Source organism: Hyperolius riggenbachi, chromosome 9 (assembly GCF_040937935.1).
Source record: "Hyperolius riggenbachi isolate aHypRig1 chromosome 9, aHypRig1.pri, whole genome shotgun sequence".
Taxonomy (NCBI): Eukaryota; Metazoa; Chordata; class Amphibia; order Anura; family Hyperoliidae; genus Hyperolius; species Hyperolius riggenbachi.
The window spans coordinates 10,994,699-11,016,570 of NC_090654.1; the positions used below are offsets into that span (position 1 = coordinate 10,994,699).

General features: G+C 51.1%; 1 protein-coding gene across 1 annotated transcript in view; it reads right to left on the reverse strand.

Annotated features, from left to right (window-relative positions):
- Nucleotides 1-1,517: 1,517 nt before the first annotated feature.
- LOC137533683 (cytohesin-4-like) overlaps nt 1,518-21,872 on the reverse strand; it is an 84,823-nt gene continuing 64,468 nt past the window's right edge. The window contains exons 10-13 of the mRNA XM_068255023.1: nt 11,945-12,021; nt 11,470-11,541; nt 3,960-4,105; nt 1,518-2,656 (exon numbers count right to left, since the gene is read on the reverse strand). Coding sequence (XP_068111124.1) covers nt 2,578-2,656; nt 3,960-4,105; nt 11,470-11,541; nt 11,945-12,021 — 374 coding nt within the window. The 3' untranslated portion in view covers nt 1,518-2,577. The remainder of the gene's footprint in view (nt 2,657-3,959; nt 4,106-11,469; nt 11,542-11,944; nt 12,022-21,872) is intronic.

Sequence of the window (21,872 nt, forward strand, 5' to 3'; positions counted from 1 at the left end):
TACACACGCCGGACTGGAGGCAACGACGGCCCGGCGGATCGCTCAGAAACAGCCGTATCAGTCCGCCGACAGTGCGTACACACGCCGGACTGTCGTTGGAACGCCCACCCAGCGGGAGGCAACGACGGACCCTTCGTTGCCTCCAGTCCGGCGTGTGTACGGACCTTTAGAGTATAAGAAGGGTGTCGCCGACAGCACATGTGTCCACCCTCATTTGCAGTCTGAGAATCATGTGTGTGTGTGTGTGTGTGTGTGTGTGTGTGTGTGGGGGGGGGGGGGGGGGGGGGTAGGGTTGGCAAAAGGATTCTGCATATCTAACTAACATAGGCTAAACATGACTGGGAGGGCTCAGCTACATACCAATAAACAGCAATATATCGGTATAGGATGTGTTTCTGTTGTTGAAACCAGGAAAAATACCCTAAAATTGGGTATTCTGAATAATATACTGCATTCTACTATATGTCATGACTCATTACAGTGCCTTTTTAAGTTACATGACATAGCCACCAGATGGCGCTTATTCCCCAGCAGATCAGTGGGTGAACCACACAAGAAGCACACAGTTCTGTTGTCCATGTGAAAACAGCACCTCTTCCCTTGACTATCACTGTGTTTGGATATTAAAGGGAACCTAAACTGAGAAGGATATGGATTTTTCCTTTTAAAACAATACCAGTTACCAGACTTTCCTGCTGATCCTGCATCTCTAATACTTTTAGCCACAGCCCCTGAACAAGCATGCAGATCAGGTGCTCTGACTGAAGTCAGACTGGATTAGCTGCATGCTTGTTTCAGGTGTGTGATTCAGCCACTACTGCAGCCAAAGAGAGCAGCAGGACTGCCAGGCAACTGGTATTATTTAAAATGAAACATCCATATCCCTCTCAGTTTAGGTTCCCTTTAAGTGACTAGTATCGTTATCCCAACATACATAAAATCATATAAGATTCCCAAGGCTAGGAGGCAGAGAGAGGGTTGGTATTTGCTTAGCATCCTGATTAGTAGGAAATCATTCATGTAAAGTTATATATAGTTTTATACCTTTAGTTATATAAAGGATCACTATAGCAAAAAAAAAAAAAAAAAAAAAGTAAAAACGAAAAATGCATATGTAAAAAATGTACATGTGATCCAAAATAAAATGCACTGTGCATTTTTTTTGTCTTATGTTGCGGTCACTTAGAGTAAGCTTTTAAAATCTGACAGGTTTTTGACTAGTCCATCTCCTCATGAGGAACTGTTAGGGTTTTCGTTATTTTCAAATGCCCCCCCCCCCCCCGAACGACAGTCAACTACCAAAATAGTATGCAAGCAGGTAGGGAGGCCGGCTGACATCTTTGTATGGATACTTTCCAAGGATTACTTTTGTAAAGAGTAGAGGAGTTACTGAAAATCCCTCATGACAATATGGATTATTCCAAAACCTGTCAGATCTGTCAGACCTGACTACTGTAAGCGGACATGAACAATTTTTCCTGATAGTGGTCCATTAAAGACAATTGCCGGACACAGCCTTAAATACGACATCTGATAGTTTAATAAACAGTGATGACATGTTATTATTGACGTACAGAACAGGCGTTCAAGAAGTCACAGTCTAGAGTGAAAATCCAGAGATGTAATCAGAAACAGCTGATCTGAAGGCGGTACTAGCATAATTTGTAGGCGGGGCTGTTCCTTGGCTTGCATAATCATCATGTCCTGATTGCCAGGGGGTGGAGAGTGGACTATACTTCTTCTGAGCAGCTTGCAGCCTACATTGATAGAAGTCTATGCTACAGGAAGTGCTTAGTAAAAGAAATGGCTAATTTTTGTCTCAATGAAAACAAGATGTGTCTACAGAGGAGTAATTATAAATGTATTCCTGGAGGCGAGAGAGGCTCCAGCCTCAGGGCACAGTGTAGTAGGGGCACACACACGGGGCCGAGGCAGAGGCTAGAGAGGCTCCAGCCTCAGGACGCAGTGTAGGAGGGGGAGCACAACTCACTCAGCTATCATTCCCCATTGTGTTTGAAGCAGAGAGAAATAAGAAAAGGGGATACATGGCAGTGACTACAAGCCAGATAACTAGAGATTAAGGTGTTGGGGGCCCTGGGGCACCTCCTAGTCTAATAGCAATCAGTGTGTGACCGCTGGGGTGGGAAGGGGGCGCACTTTGGTGTCTCACCCTTGGGGGCTGGAGCCTGGAGGACCTTGTCCCGGCTCTGGTTGTGGCACATCCGATCTTCTTAAAAATATTATTGAATGCATTTAAAAGGTGCTACCATCTAAGAAAAACAGCAATGTCCTCTGTCCATGTTAATTGCTTACATCTCATTCCCTTTAAAGATGAGGGTTTGTGACTATAGTATGACAAGACCTGGCCCACTGCCCGAGCCGTCAGTGCTCCAAAAATCCAGGCAAGACATTTAATGTCAACCTACGAGTCCACACATCTCCAGAGCCATAACCTGGAAGCGTATCAATGAGGTCAGCCTGGTGGCCCAGCCAGCTCGGACCTCTTGGAGGAGGCCTTGTTTTTCTGGCATCTACTTCATATCACACAACCTCCAAGCCACAAGTCATTCTGTTTCTTCAGTGGTCCTTTTTAATCGATGATATTTTCTTCTTTACAGAGACTGTGTCATAGAAAGGATCCCACGAAATGCTGGATCTAGAAAGAGAAGAACTTTGTTAGACTTTCTCAAAAAATGTGGGAATCACAACTCATCTTCTGGCTCCCTGGTAGAGAAGCAACTGCGGATGAGAAAACGGCTAATAACCAGACTACAATAGCCTCTGCGAATGTGGCTATATGTGAAACAACCAAATTATTAGATTCTTGGATCTATATAATAAAATGATCATTTGTGCAAAAAAAGGAAATCTCAATAAATGTTGTAAAAATGTGATAAGTGAACAAAAATGAAAAATCAAACCCAGGAGAAAAGGGCGTCATTAAAGGTAATGATCCAGGGCACGTGCCCCGATTTCCTAGCAGTGGTGACCCAATCCTTCTGCAGGATGTAGGCTCTCTGAGATATGGCTGGTCAGACAGAACACCGCACAAGATTTGATCCTTCTAAGAACTGCGGGTCTCTGACAGACTCAGGTGAGCAGGAGTCAGTATGTGGCTGCTCCAAGTCACCCAAGAGTCGGTAAAATGAAAGTGAGATGCAGCGAGAAGAGTGGCATCTTTTTATCATTTACAGTACCACAAAGACTACCCGTGATATAGTGGAAAGAGGGGAAGGGTTGTGTCACTGTACCTAGTTTGAAATCACCACACTTCATTAACCTCCTGGGCGATAATCCCGAACTGAGCTCGGGGTATATCGCGCAGGAGGATTTCTCAGGCCCTGGTGGGCAGATTTGCATAATTTTTTTTTTGTTACACGCAGCTAGCACTTTGCTAGCTGCGTGTAACTGCCGATCGCCGCTCGCCGCCGATCCGCCACTACCCGCCGTGCCGCGCAGCCCCCCCCCCCCCAGACCCCTTGCGCAGCCTGGCCAATCAGTGCCAGGCAGCGCTGAGGGGTGGATCGGGACTCCCTCTGACGTCACGACATCCATGACGTTGGTTACATCATCCCGCCCTGTCGCCATGGCGGGGAAGCCCAGCAGGAAATCCCGTTCTGAACGGGATTTCCTGCTTACTCTGAGTGGGTGGGGGGATGCCGCTGCGCTGCGGCTATCATGTAGCGAGCCCAGGGCTCGCTACATGATTTAAAAAATACAAAATTAAAAAAAAAAAGTGCTGCGCCCCCTCCTGGGCGATGCAATTGTATCGCCCAGAGGGTTAAGGAACCAGCAGACACTTATAATGAAGCAAAAACCACTAATCAAAGAAACTTGAAAGAATGATGCAAGTTTTTGCAAACAAAGCAAAAGAAGAGCATTGAAGATGAAAATCCCACTCTGTGCAGATAAGTTGAATAATACAGCATTGTGTGTGTTCTGTATTGTAGTATACTAACCTGAGACTCTGCACCCAGCTCTCCCGCTCTGCTGCGTTGGCGGCAGACAAACGATACGATTGGTGGTTGCCCTGCACTTTCTTGCCATCCGCCTGAGTCTTGCACGCTTTGACGGTCTGCCCTCTCGCATGCAGGTCGAAGCAGTGCTGGGGAAATAATAGAGGAACAGTTTTATAAGGCCCGCCGGTCAGAAGCATTTGCCTGCTGAGATATTATTCTGCAGATTTTTCTCCTGACACTTTCATATACACAATAAAGCCAGAGTGGAGCCAAATAAGTTTAGTGAGGCTTCCCACAGGGTCCGAGAAGTATGTATATGCTATCGGGATACAAAGAACTGGAGGAGGTGGAGACGGGAAGACATAGGAAGGAGAGCTCCGTCCAGGGGCGTAACAATAGACCCTGCAAGGGATGCATCTGCAGGGGGGGCCCAGAAAACAGCAAGGGGCCCCATAGGGGGAGAATTTTCTTTTCCCTGTCCTGAGAGACTGACAACTAAGGGCGTGTAGAGAAAAAGCTTTCTGCTCTCTGCACAATTGTTCTAATGATTGCATCTGCTCAGCCACTGATTTGTAGACAGTCCCTATTCAGTGTGCAGAAGGCTCTTGTGTTCAGCGCCCAGTCCCCAACCTCTCTACCCCTCCCCAAGTGCTGTGTACTGTAATGATGCTGGAGGAGTCTGCAGAGCCCCGCCCCCAGACTCTCTACCCCTCCCCCAGTGCTGTGTACTGTAGTGATGCTGGAGCAGTCTGCAGAGCCAGTTCTGCTCCATCAGAGGTGGACAGAGTGAGTGTAATAAGCTGAGGCTGGGAGCACACTAGTCTGATGGTTTTCGGGATGCGTTTTCTGCACACTACATGTGTCTGTATGTGCGAAAACATGCACGTTTTATCACAGAGGCTAACTTAATTGATAGAGAAAATGTTTGCAGTGCTTCACTGCTGTCTGGTTTTATCTGCATGGGGAAAACACATTCTAGTGTGCACTAGCCAATTGCATAACATTGGTTCTCAGTTTACCTGTGCAGAAAGCGAAGGGGTGGGGGTTAGGGGGGCTGGTAGGGGGGCCCCATCCAAAGTTTTGCAGTGGGGCCCAGTGATTTCTAATTACGGGCCTTGGCTCCGACTACCATATTAGCACCTCCCTCTCTACCTGTCGTGTCAGGGCCTCCAGGTCTCTCCCATGTATTGTATCTCCCAGGGTCATGTTGAGTTTAGATGTTATTCAGCTCCCCTATCTACCGGCGTGCCTCCCCCAGTATCCCAAGTCTTCTCTTCTTACCACAGCACCTGTGCCATGTGACCTGATGTAGAGTGACCATATTTTTATGGGTCCAACCTGGACGGGGAGGGGGGCGTGGGGGGGGCGGCGCGCGTGCGCGCCGTGTCGAAAAGTGGGGAGGACTGAGCGCGCAGCGGCGAAGACTGGGGGGGTGCGCCGAAAAAAATGGGCGTGGCCATGACATTGTATGGGCGGAGCTAACGTAATGATGTAACAGCGAGGCATAAGAAAAGCAGTGTTTACGCCATGATGTGGACAAACGAGACTTTGCATCATGGGTGTGCAGAAACTGTGTGGTGCTAATAGTATACCGTAACCCCAAAGCAGCAAACATAGCCATCTATGACCATTAAATAATAAATGCAGGAACGGTTACCCCGGACACCAGAAAATAAACGCAATAGGCAACATGTCAGCACAAAATAACCGCAATGCGGGCAACATGTCAGTACAAAATAAACGCAATGCGGGCAACGTGTCGGTACAAAATAAACGCAATGCGGGCAAACATTTCACCAGAAAAGAAACGCACTGCGGGCAAACATTTCGCTAGAAAAGAAACAATGCGGGCAAACATTTCACCAGAAAAGAAACGCAATGCGGGCAAACATTTCGCTAGAAAAGAAACGCACTGCGGGCAAACATTTCGCTAGAAAAGAAACAATGCGGGCAAACATTTCACCAGAAAAGAAACGCAATGCGGGCAAACATTTCACCAGAAAAGAAACAATGCGGGCAAACATTTCGCTAGAAAAGAAACAATGCGGGCAAACATTTCACCAGAAAAGAAGCGCAATGCGGGCAAACATTTCGCTAGAAAAGAAACAATGCGGGCAAACATTTCACCAGAAAAGAAACAATGCGGGCAAACATTTCGCTAGAAAAGAAACGCACTGCGGGCAAACATTTCACCAGAAAAGAAACAATGCGGGCAAACATTTCGCTAGAAAAGAAACAATGCGGGCAAACATTTTGCTAGAAAAGAAACGCAATGCGGGCAAACATTTCGCTAGAAAAGAAACAATGCGGGCAAACATTTCACCTGGAAAAGAAACCTAATGCGGGCAAACATTTCACCTGGAAAAGAAAGCATTTACTCACCTGGCAGAAGTCTCCTCTGGCGCGCTGCTCCGTCCTGGGACCGTCTTGTTCCTCCTGCTCTTCTCTCCCGCGCTGACAGGGCTACGGCAAGATGGCGCCCGAAGCCCTGTACTGGAGACACAAATAGGTCTCCAGTACAGGGCTTCGGCAGCCATCTTGCCGTAGCCCTGCTCGCCTGCCGGTGTCGGAAACAGACACCGGAAGAGGAGGCTGGAGCGGGGCTGCAGGCAATGAACTGGCACGGCGTCTATAGACGCCGCTGCCAGTTCATTGAGGAGAGAGTGGCCAGAGTCCCGAGGCCGGGACGTCCCGCTGCTGAAAGCGGGACGTTTCCCGGGACCTCATTAAGCCTGGGACAGCGGACCCCGAATCCGGGACGTGTCCCGGGCAATCCGGGACGTCTGGTCACTCTACCTGATGGCACGCGTGTGACCTCATACAGACCCTCTGGTCACATGGTACAGAACCTGGAGGAGAGAAGACATGGGACACTGGGCGAGGTACATCAGCAGACAGAGGAGCTAGGCACAGCTGCCATACTCCCCATGGGCCTGGGGGGTACACACTTGAGGGAGACCGGTTGGCGGTCTGTTGGTTGTGTGTTGGGACATCAAACACCGCTACCACCACACACCACCAAGCGAAACCTTTCTGGCATGCCGGATAGATCATTTTGATTGATTTTGTCAGAAAATCGAAATTACGATTCAATCTCGGTGGTCACTATGATCAAATCTACTGGATTTCGAGGCCACAAATCAAGTAATGTGTGGGCACCTTAAAGCACGTTAAAAGAAACCTTAAAATTCGATAGGAGCAGCATTTATACTTCCATGGGGGTTCCTCCAGCCATGGGCTCTCTCGCCGTCCTCCTGGGCCACTCCGTTGTCCCGTGGGGTGAGCTTTGGTAAATTGTCAGTTGCGCTCCACTTCTCATGCATTGCTGTGCATGCTCCCCTGTAGGGATGCTCATTCGGATTCCGCGGAAATGCAATTTCCGACCGGTAATGCAAGTGCGTTAGGCGGATTTCCGCCGGAAATCGCGGAAATTCCGCCCGACTTTAACATTGATTTTCTCAAAAACTATATTGTCTTTTTGAAAACTTTTTTTGCATCTTGTTCACAAGATGCAGTTTAATAACCCCTGAAAATTTGGTGTTTATAGGACTTAAAGAGACTCTGTAACATGAAAAAGATCCCCTGGGGGTACTCACCTCGGGTGGGGGAAGCCTCCGGATCCTAATGAGGCTTCCCACGCCGTCCTCCATCCGTCAGGGGTCTCGCCGCAGCCCTCCGAACAGCCGGCGACTGTGCCGACTGTCAGTTCAATATTTACCTTTGCTGGCTCCAGCGGGGGCGCTGTGGCTGCTTTCCGTTCCGAACTACACGGAAATACCCGATCTCATTCGGGTCCGCTCTACTGCGCAGGCGCAGGAAACTTGCGCCTGCGCAGTAGAGCAGATCCGACGGCGATCGGGTATTTCCGTGTAGTTCGGAGCCGACAGCCGTCAGAGCGCCTGCGCAGGAGCCAGGAAGGTAAATATTGACGTCACCGCTGCACGGACTCCACGGAGGGCTGCAGCGAGACCCCTGACGGATGGAGGACGGCGTGGGAAGCCTCATTAGGATCCGGAGGCTTCCCCCACCCGAGGTGAGTACCCCCCAGGGGATATTTTCATGTTACAGATCCTCTTTAAGGGGGCTTTGCAATTAACCGCTAAAGTCGGCAGATTTTTACTGTAATGTAAAATGCAGAAAATCTGCATCTGCCTTACAGGAAAAATCTGCCGACTTTAACGGTTAATAGCAAAGCCCCCGTACGTCCTAGAAACACCAAATGTACAGGGTTTATTAAATAGAATCTTCTGAACAAGATGCAAATAAAAGTTTTTAAAAAGACCTTATAGTTTTTGAGAAAATCGATATTAAAGTCGGGCGGAATTTCCATGATTTCCGGCGGAAATTCCGCATTGGAATGCTGAAATTGGTAGCGGAAAGCGGAATCGGTATTTGGCAATGGCGGAATGCGGAATTACCGCGGAATCGGAAATTGGCATTTCCGACCATCCCTACTCCCCTGTCTTGCTCTGATGGTCAGGAGCTTTGAGTATCTGCGAAGTACTACTGCCCAGGTGCAGAACGCTCCTGCTCACAGAAGCTCAACAGGGACATGCATGCAGAGTGGAGCACGACTAGCAGCAACTGAGCAATTTACCGGAGATCACCACTGGACAACGGAGCGACCTGGGAGGACAGTGAGGGGGTCCACGCAGGGCCGGCCCGCCCATGAGGCGGGGTGAGGCGGGTTCCTCAGGCGGCAGGAAGTGGAGGGGCGGCACCAGATGACGTGGCTGTGATAGCGGGGGGGGGGGGAGCCGGAGCCGCGGTGATCGCAGCCCGACCTCTCCCTCCCTCTCCCCGGGCCGCTCTCCATGCTCCCCCCTCGGACTGTAGGCAGCAGAGTTAGCGCGCAGGGAAGCGCTGCTGTACACAGCTGTTACTCACCTCCCTGGATCCGATCGCCGCTCCCGCCCTGCTGGTCTCCTCTCTGCCTAGCCGGCTGATACACACGTGGCTGCTTCCTGTGTAAACAGGAAGCAGCGTGGGTATCAGCAGCGGCTACATTGCAGAGAGGAGACCAGCAGGGCGGGAGCGGCGATCGGATCCAGGGAGGTGAGTAACAGCTGTGTACAGCAGCGCTTCCCTGCGCGCTAACTCTGCTGCCTGCAGTCCGAGGGGGGAGCATGGAGAGCGGCCCGGGGAGAGGGAGGGAGAGGTCGGGCTGCCCTCACCGCGGCTCCGGCTTCCCCCTCCGCCATTATGAGGGGCACCTACCTACTTAACCTATACTGGGCAAGCTACCTATCTATCCTATACTGGGGGGCACCTACCTAATCTAACCTATACTGGGGGAAGCTACCTAACTTTCCTATACTGGGGGGCACCTACCTAATCTAACCTGTACTGGGGCAGCTACCTATCCTATACTGGGGGGCACCTACCTAATCTAACCTGTACTGGGGGCAGCTACCTATCTATCCTATACTGGGGGGCACCTACCTAATCTAACCTATACTGGGGGCCAGCTACCTATCTATCCTATACTGGGGGCCAGCTACCTATCTATCCTATACTGGGGGGCAGCTACCTATCTAACCTATACCGGGGGGCAGCTACCTATCTAACCTATACTGGGGGGCAGCTACCTATCTAACCTATACTGGGGGGCAGCTACCTATCTAACCTATACTGGGGGGCAGCTACCTATCTAACCTATACTGGGGGGCAGCTACCTATCTAACCTATGCTGGGGGGCAGCTACCTATCTATCCTATACTGGGGGGCAGCTACCTATCTAACCTATACTGGGGGGCAGCTACCTATCTAACCTACACTGGGGGGCAGCTACCTATCTAACCTATACTGGGGGCAGCTACCTATCTATCCTATACTGGGGGGCACCTACCTAATCTAACCTGTACTGGGGGCAGCTACCTATCTATCCTATACTGGGGGGCACCTACCTAATCTAACCTGTACTGGGGGGCAGCTACCTATCTAACCTATACTGGGGGGCAGCTACCTATCTAACCTATACTGGGGGGCAGCTACCTATCTAACCTATGCTGGGGGGCAGGCAGCTACCTGTCTAACCTATGCTGGGGGCAGCTACCTATCTAATCTATACTGGGGGCACCTACCTAATCTAACCTGTACTGGGGGCACCTACCTAATCTAACCTATACTGAAGGGCAGCGACCTAATCTAACCTATACTGGGGGGAAGCTACCTATCTAACCTATACTGGGGGCACTTATCTAACCTGTATTGGGGGCACCTACCTACCTAGCTAGCCTATACAGGTGGCAACTATACTGGCTACCTATACTGGGGGCACCTACCTAACTAACCTATACTGGGGGTACCTACCTATCTAACCTATGCTGGGGGCAACTATACTGGCTACCTATATTGGAGGCACCTACCTAGCTAACCTGTACTGGGGGCACCTACTTATCTAACTTATACCGGGGCGGGGGGGGGGGTGCCTGCCTATCTAACATATACTGGGGGCAACTATACTGGCTACCTATACTGGAGGCAACTACCTGGCTAACCTATACTGGGGGCAACATTACTGGCTCACCCATGCCTGGCCACCTATACTCGGGGGGGACCTATAGCTGGCTACCTATACCGGGGGGGGGGGGGCGCAATTTTTACACCCTCGCCCTGGGTGCATTTTAGCCTAGAAACTGCACTGTTGCCGCCGGCCTCCGAGTCCGACGACTCCGAGCTCTGCAGCCTCTCCTGTCTCCTCCAAGGCTGCACGCTGGTGACGCTGCCTAGTGCCTAAGCCTGCTGATTTGATGGCGGCGGCTGCCGCCCGCTCTGCTGCCCTGGCTGCGGCTGATTGTCATGGTCAGTCACTGAGCAGCGAGCGCCGCCGACGTGACCGTGACGATGATGATGATGAGGCTGGCTGGCTCCTGCCGGCCGCCACTCACTGGCCCAGCGCGAGATCCCTTCAGATCCGAGATGGAGCATGCCCGCCGCAGACCGCAGCCGTCTGTCCCCTGCCAGTGCAGGATGCATGCTGGATGCGGATGCCCGCCCTTCGCCGCCGCCAGACCCGGAGGGAGACCCAATCCCTGGTGAGTCAGTCACTCACTTTGCTGCGTCACTCAGGCTTTCCTTCACGGGCACGGTCGGTTGTGTGGGGGATGTAATGTTATGTAGAAATATTGGGGGGGGGGGGGGGGGGCGCCTTTACGATCTTTGCCTCAGGCAGCAGAAAGTACAGGACCAGCCCTGGGTCCACGGTCTACATGGGGCTGGAGGAAGCTTCAGGTAAGTATGAATTCTCCACCTAATAATGTCTCAGGTACACTTTTAGTCTTTATGGGGGCTCTAAATTCTACAAGAGGGCAAAACTCATGCACTGCAAGCAAATTATTCATCAAATAGTAACCGGAGAGTGGTTGCATATAAAGTAGTTATAAATCTGCCAAGCTCAATAGAACATGTGACTTTTGTTCTAGATCATGTGACCTAATGCCGACACATCACCATGAAAGCTCTGTACAGTCTTCAGTCACCGGTAACAATTTGCCACATATCTAGTTACCGGTTTCTTGGGGTCTTCCACCAGCTCCACAGACAGGTTTTCCAGAGGTATTATTCCTAGGGGGTCTTTGTCCTGCAGGAAAACAAATAATGATCAACGGTGGCCTCACAGGATACAATAAAATGATTCGATTTTACGGAAATTCAAAAAATATGATCGGATCTCCCAAAAAAACTCAAAAGCTTTTTTTTTTAATTCGACTGAAAAATCCAATCAGATTTCCCGTTTTTTTTTCGATTTCCTGGTATATCAATCTGGAATGTTGAAACGTTTTCTTCAATTTTTCTAAAGATTGTATGGTGTGTGTTAGATTATCAATTTATTAATATAAACACCCTAGCAATTTTTTCAGCATTTTCAATCATTTTTATGATAATTTTGGAAAAATTGAACATTGGTTTGTGGTACATTGGTACATTGGTCAGAATTAGGTTTAGGTGAATAAGACCATCTCCCCTCGCTCAGCTCCACTCACCGTTGTGCATTCGAAGTAATAAAGACAATTATCTTTGAGGATGAACCATCGCTTCTTCCAGGTCTTCACACGTCCTCCTGCAATGGCATCAGCTGCAGTTAGATTTCATTGGTGGCATCATAAATGTAAAGCTAATTGTACACAGCATGGAAATGAGCCTATCAAGCTCATCAGGAAGAGCAGGGGTGTCACTAGAAATCACTAGGACCCCCTGTAAATCTTTAGATGACCCCCCCCCCCCCCCTGAAAAAACAAACAAAAAAAAACTGAAATTGGAAAGGCAGGCCAGGCAGGATATTACAAAAACAAACCAAACAACAAACAAACAAAAAAACCTTGCAGTATAGGTAGCCAGGGATAGGTGTCCCCATGTATGGCCAAATATAAGTGCCCCCAGTAGCCGCAGAATAGATAGCCAGTTATAGGTGCCCCCAGTATAGGTAGAAAGCTATAGGATCCTCCAGTATAGATATCCAGTTATAGGTACCCCCAGCACAGATAGCAGGTTATAGGTGTCCCCAGTATAGGTAGCCAGGTTTATAGGTGCCCCAGTATAGGTTAGCTAGCTATAGGTGTCCCCAGTATAGGTAGCCAGGTCTATAGGTGGCCCCACTATAGGTTAGCTAGCTATAGGTGCACCCAGTATAGGTAGCCAGGTCTATAGGTGCCCCCAGTACAGATAGCAGGTTATAGGAGCCCCCAGTATAGCTAGCAGTATAGGTTAGCTAGCTATAGGTGCACCCAGCATAGGTAGCAAGAGCTGTAGGTGCACCCAGTATAGGTAGTAAGATCTGTAGGTACCCCCAGTATAGGTAGTAAGATCTGTAGGTGCACCCAGTATAGGTAGTAAGATCTGTAAGTGCCCCCAGTATAGGTAGTAAGATCTGTAGGTACCCCCAGTATAGGTAGCAAGATCTTTAAGTGCCCCCAGTATAGGTAGTAAGATCTGTAGGTGCACCCAGTATAGGTAGTAAGATCTGTAGGTGCCCACAGTATAGGTAGTAAGATCTGTAGGTGCACCCAGTATAGGTAGTAAGATCTGTAGGTTCCCCCAGTGTAGGTAGCATGGGGGGGGAGCGGGGGACCTGACTCCTCATGCCTACCCTTCAGAGCTCCTGGCTCCTCCCTCCAGAAATGAGCGCAGCGGGCGGGAAACTCACCTCTTCCTGCTATGGAGCTCTGTGTGCCGCTGTCTTGTACTGTATGTCTCCAACGCCGCTGACAGGAAGTATAGTGAGCTACTTCGAAGACATAGAAGATGGAGGCACTCAGAGCTCCTTCGCCACCAGGAACACAGAAGAGGTGAGTTCCCTGCCTGCTGTCTCCACTCGCTGCCATCATTTCTGGAGGGGGGAGCCGAGAGTGCTGAAGGGGGGGCCTGAGGTGATGAAGGGGGGGAGTTGGGGTCTCCTCCCCGATGCTGTGTGCCCACTGCCCTCTGTGTGTGCGCGCACGTACGCAGGGGGGGGGGGGGGCACCAAACTCAGATTTTGCTCAGGGTGCTGTGAAACCTGAGGCTGGCCCTGTGTGCCATACACACGCCTGATTGTTGGCTGAGGTGGTCGTTATTGGCCGCCTCAGCCGACTTAAGTCAGGCGTGTGCACACAAGGCTTTAAACTGTACAGATTAAACTTTTTGTACTGAATTAAATGAGCAGTTTTTTTTATTTAGTTTGTCAACTACAAATCATGATTACTGCCTATATTATTTCTGTAGCTTGGAAAGTCATGCCATGCCAGGAGCTTGGGGAAACAAAATGCTTGAAATGTCAATAATATGTCTTTTCCCATGATGCAATAGCCAGGTCCCCCCCCCGCCTCCACTCCTCCGATGTCACATCATCACTTCTTCTCTGAGGCTCAACTTCCTTAAATTCTCTTTCAATATCACACAAACACGACTGACGTCAGCTTTCCTTCCTTGAATTTTGGAGTGTAAGGAAGTTATGCAATAAATACAAAACTTTCCAATTTATGGTAAGTTATACTTTAAGCACCAGTCAGCCTTCTATCAGACAAGAAAGAGATGATGCCATACAGGCAGCAGGGCCAGATTTCACATCCAGACGGTATTTTGCACGTCCACGGCGGTGGGGGTGACCATAGCTGGTGATTCTTCTTGGTTGAATCAATTATAAAGAACAAGATCTGAATAAATGGTATTAGGTTCACTATAGGAGTGGCTATTTGGACAGTAAGCTTCACTTATGACTTAAACACCACATCAAAATCAGGTTATAAAAATAAATAGGGCAATAAAAAGAGCCCAAATAAATTAAGTTGACATATAATTAAGTTCAGATCTCAGGAACTACATTGCAAGATATAGACTTTGTACAGCTGAAACTTATTTTAGTAGTTCATATTTTGCAGCATATTTCAGCAAGCTCCATTTCTTTATCCTCAGTTTCAGGATACCAGGGCCGGTTCTCTCATGAAGCAAGGTGAAACATTTGCATCAGGCGCAGAGATTACAGTGGCAGCACGTTTGTACTGTGTGTTTACACTAACAGCATGCAGTCAGAGTAAGAGGAGAAGTGAGAGGAGAGTGAGGTGAAGAGGTCATCAATAGGGAAAAGCAGCTTGTTGTGCTGTGTGAGGAGTCTGACAGTGAGTGAGGAGGGGGGAGGCAGGAGAGCAGCATTGGGGAAAAGCAGCTTGTTGTGCTGTGTGAGGAGTCTGACAGTGAGTGAGGAGGAGGAGGCAGGATGTCATCATTGGGGAAAAGCAGCTTGTTGTGCTGTGTGAGTAGTCTGACAGTGAGTGAGGAGGCAGGAGAGCAGCATTGGGGAAAAGCAGCTTGTTGTGCTGTGTGAGGAGTCTGACAGTGAGTGAGGAGGGGGGAGGCAGGAGAGCAGCATTGGGGAAAAGCAGCTTGTTGTGCTGTGTGAGGAGTCTGACAGTGAGTGAGGAGGGGGAAAGCAGGAGGTCATCATTGGGGAAAAGCAGCTTGTTGTGCTGTGTGAGGAGTCTGACAATGAGTGAGGAGGGGGGAGGCAGGAGAGCATCATTGAGGAAAAGCAGCAAGTTGTGCTGTGTGAGGAGTCTGGCAGTGAGCGAGGAGGGGGAGGCAGGAGAGCAGCATTGGGGAAAAGCAGCTTGTTGTGCTGTGTGAGGAGTCTGACAGTGAGTGAGAAGGTGGGAGGCAGGAGAGCATCATTGGGGAAAAGCAGCTTGTTGTGCTGTGTGAGGAGGCTGACAGTGAGTGAGGAGGGGGGAAGCAGGAGAGCATCATTGGGGAAAAGCAGCTTGTTGTGCTGTTTGAGGAGTGACAATGAGTGAGGAGGGGGGAGGCAGGAGAGCAGCATTGGGGAAAAGCAGCTTGTTGTGATGTGTGAGGAGTCTGACAGTGAGTGAAGAGGAGGGAGGCAGGAGAGCATCATTGGGGAAAAGCAGCTTGTTGTGCTGTGTGAGGAGGCTGACAGTGAGTGAGGAGGGGGGAGGCAGGAGAGCAGCATTGGGGAAAGCCGCTTGTTGTGCTGTGTGAGGAGTCTGACAGTGAGTGAGGAGGGGGGAGGCAGGAGAGCAGCATTGGGGAAAAGCAGCTTGTTGTGCTGTGTGAGGAGTCTGACAGCGAGTGAGGAGGGGGGAGGCAGGAGAGCATCATTGGGGAAAAGCAGCTTGTTGTGCTGTGTGAGGAGTGACAGTGAGTGAGGAGGGGGGAGGCAGGAGAGCATCATTGGGGAAAAGCAGCTTGTTGTGATGTGTGAGGAGTCTGACAGTGAGTGAAGAGGAGGGAGGCAGGAGAGCATCATTGGGGAAAAGCAGCTTGTTGTGCTGTGTGAGGAGGCTGACAGTGAGTGAGGAGGGGGGAGGCAGGAGAGCAGCATTGGGGAAAGCCGCTTGTTGTGCTGTGTGAGGAGTCTGACAGTGAGTGAGGAGGGGGAAGGCAGGAGAGCAGCATTGGGGAAAAGCAGCTTGTTGTGCTGTGTGAGGAGTCTGACAGCGAGTGAGGAGGGGGAGGCAGGAGAGCAGCAGTGCTTCATTTGACTTGCACAGCAGAAGGGAGGAGGTGGCACTGCTGTCCTGACTGAGGAGGAATGGAGGACGGCCAACTGGCTGAGGGTGAGCAGTTTGTTTGTCACAGACTCACAGCCAGTCAGTGTGCTACTGTGTTGGGCTGCAGCATGTCATGTGAGAACATTAAATGAAGCAGAGTAAATTGTCGGGTGCTGTGCGGTCTTGGGGGAAGGGGAGGGGGCACATCCTCACAAGTTTGCCTCAGGCAGCAAAATCTCTAGAACTGGCACTGCAGGAAACCCAGTAAAGGCTAATTCTTTCAACCGTAACTATACAACATCTTGTGACAGAGGCTAACACAGGGGCGTCGCTAGCCCTGTTTTAGGGGGGCACGTGCCCCCAATCTTTCCTGGGGTGCCACGGATCTCCGCCCGGCCGCCCCCTCTGTCAGACTCAGCGGCTCCCTCCAGCCGCCGCGTCACTGACAGTCTCAGACCTCAGGATCAGGCGGCGAGCCGGCGACCAATCGTGCGGGCGCTAGGACCCAGCGCCCGCACTGATATGCGGAAGTGACATCACTTCCGCATATCGAGCGGGTGCGTCCAGCGCCCGCTCGTACATCTGGTCGGGTCGCCGCTGATCCTGAGGTCTGCTGAGAGGTAGGGGGGGGGGGGGGAGCGGCGGCGGCGGCTAGAGAGGGGGCCTCCCTGTCACTCACTCACTCACTCACTAAAGGGGCTCCCTGGCACTCACTCACTAAAGGGGCTCCCTGGCACTCACTCACTCCCTTAAGGGCCTCCCTGTCACTCACTCACTCCCTAAAGGGGCTCCCTGTCACTCACTCACTCCCTAAAGGGGCTACCTGTCACTCACTCACTCACTCCCTAAAGGGGCTCCCTGTCACTCACTCCCTAAAGGGGCTCCCTGTCACTCACTCACTCCCTAAAGGGGCTCCCTGGCACTCACTCCCTAAAGGGGCTCCCTGTCACTCACTCACTCCCTAAAGGGGCTACCTGTCACTCACTCACTCCCTAAAGGGGCTCCCTGTCACTCACTCACTCCCTAAAGGGGCTCCCTGTCACTCACTCACTCACTCACTCACTAAAGGGGCTCCCTGGCACTCACTCACTCCCTAAAGGGGCTCCCTGTCACTCACTCACTCCCTAAAGGGGCTCCCTGTCACTCACTCACTCCCTAAAGGGGCTACCTGTCACTCACTCACTCCCTAAAGGGGCTCCCTGTCACTCACTCACTCCCTAAAGGGGCTCCCTGGCACTCACTCCCTAAAGGGGCTCCCTGTCACTCACTCACTCACTCCCTAAAGGGGCTACCTGTCACTCACTCACTCCCTAAAGGGGCTCCCTGTCACTCACTCACTCCCTAAAGGGGCTCCCCTGGCACTCACTCACTCCCTAAAGGGGCTCCCTGGCACTCACTCACTCCCTAAAGGGGCTCCCTGGCACGCACTCACTCCCTAAAGGGGCTCCCTGGCACTCACTCACTCCCTAAAGGGGCTCCCTGGCACTCACTCACTCCCTAAAGGGGCTCCCTGGCACTCACTCACTCCCTAAAGGGGCTCCCTGTCATTCACTCACTCCCTAAAGGGGCTCCCTGGCACTCACTCACTCCCTAAAGGGGCTCCCCTGGCACTCACTCACTCCCTAAAGGGGCTCCCTGGCACTCACTCACTCCCTAAAGGGGCTCCCTGTCATTCACTCACTCCCTAAAGGGGCTCCCCTGGCACTCACTCACTCCCTAAAGGGGCTCCCTGGCACGCACTCACTCCCTAAAGGGGCTCCCCTGGCACTCACTCACTCCCTAAAGGGGCTCCCCTGGCACTCACTCACTCCCTAAAGGGGCTCCCCTGGCACTCACTCACTCCCTAAAGGGGCTCCCCTGGCACGCACCCACTCCCTAAAGGGGCTCCCTGGCACGCACCCACTCCCTAAAGGGGCTCCCTGGCACGCACCCACTCCCTAAAGGGGCTCCCTGGCATGCACCCACTCCCTAAAGGGGCTCCCTGTCACTCACTCACTCCCTAAAGGGGCTCCCTGTCACTCACTCACTCCCTAAAGGGGCTCCCTGTCACTCACTCACTCCCTAAAGGGGCTCCCTGTCACTCACTCCCTAAAGGGGCTCCCTGTCACTCACTCACTCCCTAAAGGGGCTCCCTGTCACTCACTCACTCCCTAAAGGGGCTCCCTGTCACTCACTCACTCCCTAAAGGGGCTCCCTGGCACGCACTCACTCCCTAAAGGGGCTCCCTGTCACTCACCCACTCCCTAAAGGGGCTCCCTGTCACTCACTCACTCCCTAAAGGGGCTCCCCTGGCACTCACTCACTCACTAAAGGGGCTCCCTGGCACGCACTCACTCACTAAAGGGGCTCCCTGGCACTCACTCACTCCCTAAAGGGGCTCCCCTGGCACTCACTCACTCCCTAAAGGGGCTCCCCTGGCACTCACTCACTCCCTAAAGGGGCTCCCTGGCACTCACTCACTCCCTAAAGGGGCTCCCTGGCACTCACTCACTCCCTAAAGGGGCTCCCCTGGCACTCACTCACTCCCTAAAGGGACTCCCCTGGCACTCACTCACTCCCTAAAGGGGCTCCCCTGGCACTCACTCACTCCCTAAAGGGGCTCCCTGGCACGCACCCACTCCCTAAAGGGGCTCCCTGGCACGCACCCACTCCCTAAAGGGGCTCCCTGTCACTCACTCCCTAAAGGGGCTCCCTGTCACTCACTCACTCCCTAAAGGGGCTCCCTGTCACTCACTCACTCCCTAAAGGGGCTCCCTGTCACTCACTCCCTAAAGGGGCTCCCTGTCACTCACTCACTCCCTAAAGGGGCTCCCTGGCACTCACTCACTCCCTAAAGGGGCTCCCCTGGCACTCACTCACTCCCTAAAGGGGCTCCCCTGGCACTCACTCACTCCCTAAAGGGGCTCCCTGGCACTCACTCACTCCCTAAAGGGGCTCCCTGGCACTCACTCACTCCCTAAAGGGGCTCCCTGTCACTCACTCACTCCCTAAAGGGGCTCCCCTGGCACTCACTCACTCCCTAAAGGGGCTCCCCTGGCACGCACCCACTCCCTAAAGGGGCTCCCTGGCACGCACTCACTAAAGGGGCTCCCTGGCACGCACTCACTCACTAAAGGGGCTCCCTGGCACGCACTCACTCACTAAAGGGGCTCCCTGGCACGCACTCACTCACTAAAGAGGCTCCCTGGCACGCACTCACTCACTAAAGGGGCTCCCTGGCACGCACTCACTCACTAAAGGGGCTCCCTGGCACTCACTCACTCCCTAAAGGGCCTCCCTGTCACTCACTCACTGCCTAAAGGGGCTCCCTGTCACTCACTCACTGCCTAAAGGGGCTCCCTGTCACTCACTCACTGCCTAAAGGGGCTCCCTGTCACTCACTCACTGCCTAAAGGGGCTCCCTGTCACTCACTCACTGCCTAAAGGGGCTCCCTGTCACTCACTCACTGCCTAAAGGGGCTTCCTGTCACTCACTCACTGCCTAAAGGGGCTTCCTGTCACTCACTCACTGCCTAAAGGGGCTCCCTGGCACTCACTCACTGCCTAAAGGGGCTTCCTGGCACTCACTCACTGCCTAAAGGGGCTCCCTGGCACTCACTCACTACCTAAAGGTGCTCCCTGTCACTCACTATCGGGGTCCCTGTCACTCACTACCTAACTGGAGGCGCCTGTCACTCACTAGCTAACCTGGGGGTCCCTGTCACTCACTACCTAACTTGGGGGGGCTACCATATTAAGGGGGCATTCTGCCTATTTATGTGAAATGCTGTCTATTTATGTGCCTCATGACTGCTGAATGTGTCTTGTTGGGAGCCTTATGATTTGTTGGGGGCCTCATGATTGCTGAATTTGTCTTGTTGGGGGCCTCATGATTTGTTGGGGGCCTCATGATTGCTGAATTTGTCTTGTTGGGGGCCTCATGATTGCTGAATTTGTCTTGTTGGGGGCCTCATGATTTGTTGGAGGCCTCATGATTGCTGAATTTGTCTTGTTGGGGGCCTCCTGATTTGTTGGGGGCCTCATGATTGCTGAATATGTCTTGTTGGGGGTCACATGATTGCTAACTGCGAGACTATGGGAAAAGCTGAATCCTTATCATATAAGACAATAGCATTAAACCTACTTTTTTAGCGTTTTAAAACAGAAAATAAAACTGGGAGGTTCTAAAAAATTGAATACATTTTTCAGGAGTAGGATGAATGAAATTGTTTATCTTCACAGTTTATTTTCAACTTGGATTTTCCATAATGTTCATGTATGAGTTAAAACGTTTGTACAGTATTTAGTTTAAATTGCTGTTGCCACTTTGCGATAGATACCGGTAAGTGACTTTTGGGTTGCAGTTTGGGCACTCGGCCTCCAAAAGGTTCGCCACCACTGTCCTAATCTGATGTCCCACCATTGCTAGGTTCATGTAAATTTGTCTCCACCCGTTACCACACCTATATTCTGGTCCATGGCCCACCCATTTTTTGGTGCGGCGCGATAAGCACGCCACACAACGTGATCGTCATATTTTTGGCACGCTAGCTGCAGTGTGCTGAATTCTGCTGCCTACAGTATGTACAGTATACGCTGTTCTCTAGTGCTTGCACTGTGTGCTGATTTACCTCCAGTGTGTACAGTGTAAGGTGTTACTCTGTGCCTTTATTGATTGTAAACCAGCTGTATTGTATGCTGATCCCTGCTACTTTCAGTATGTACAGTATTAGCTGTAAAGCCTGGTACACACATACAATTTTGATTAGCCAATTTTAGCTCTGTTCATAAAATTCATTGTCTGTTGGCCCACTCACTGCACGGGGGTGGGAAATTGGGGGTCAGTGATTGACCAATCAAAATTGTATGTGCGTATACATCTTTGATCTATGCCTATACTGATTGTAAATGATCGAAATAAAGGACAGGGGGCTCCGTCCAATATTTCGATGGGCAGGCCCGTTATCCGTAGCTTACACCGCTGCTAAGTTCATGTACATTTGGCCCCACCCATGGCCACGCCCACTCACCGCATGGCCACGCCCATTTTTTACCTCCCCTCCTGGTGCCCACAGGTGCCACTGATCTCCAGGGACCCTAGAAACGCCCCCGGGCTAACATTTTGTTTAGTTGAGGGATCAATGGAGTTCAAGGTAAGGATCAATGGAGCGGAGTTCCACCTTAATATTTTGGAGCATCGCATCCCATGCATAGCGTGTTTCTATGATTGTATGTGCAATGCTCCGGTAGTCGCACAGACCGCGGCTGGCTGACAGCAATGATCCACGCATCTCGTCAGTGGTCCATACATCAATCCCCTGTACAGTCCTCGTACGGCCGCAGCGTTCCCCGCCCTGTGACATCATGTCTGGACTCGGCGAGGCAGACAGATTTACTAAAGCCCTTTTTGGTGGGAAAAGCATTACATTTATCATCACTGCCTTATAGGTCAATATAAAACTTACAATAAGAAAATGGCAGTATTATTTCTAAACCTTGTTCACCCTTCAATGAAATCATATTCTCCACACTGTGATAGTTGTGGATAGCTGTCTGATAAAACAGATGCTTGGAATTTTTCTCAGATATGCAACTGTCATCGCCATGGAGATGGCAGCATGAGTGAAATATTACTTCTGGTATTGGCAATAGGGAGACAGACATTGGGTGTGTATACACATTACTTTTGGACTGGCCAATTAATGCCACTGCCATGTAGTAACATAGCCAAACAATACAATCTGTTGATGTCATTCAAAATCTGTTGTCCCTCATGCTACATGGAAGTGGTAAAATTGGCCAGTCATTGGCCCATCAAAATTGGATGTAACTCAGGAGATAAAGTTAAATTTGAGCCATAGGGGTTTATTCACTAAAGTAAATTTTGCGTGTGCATGCTTTGTGCGGTCCTGTAAATGTTGGCGTGTGCATGCTTTGTGCGGTCCTGTAA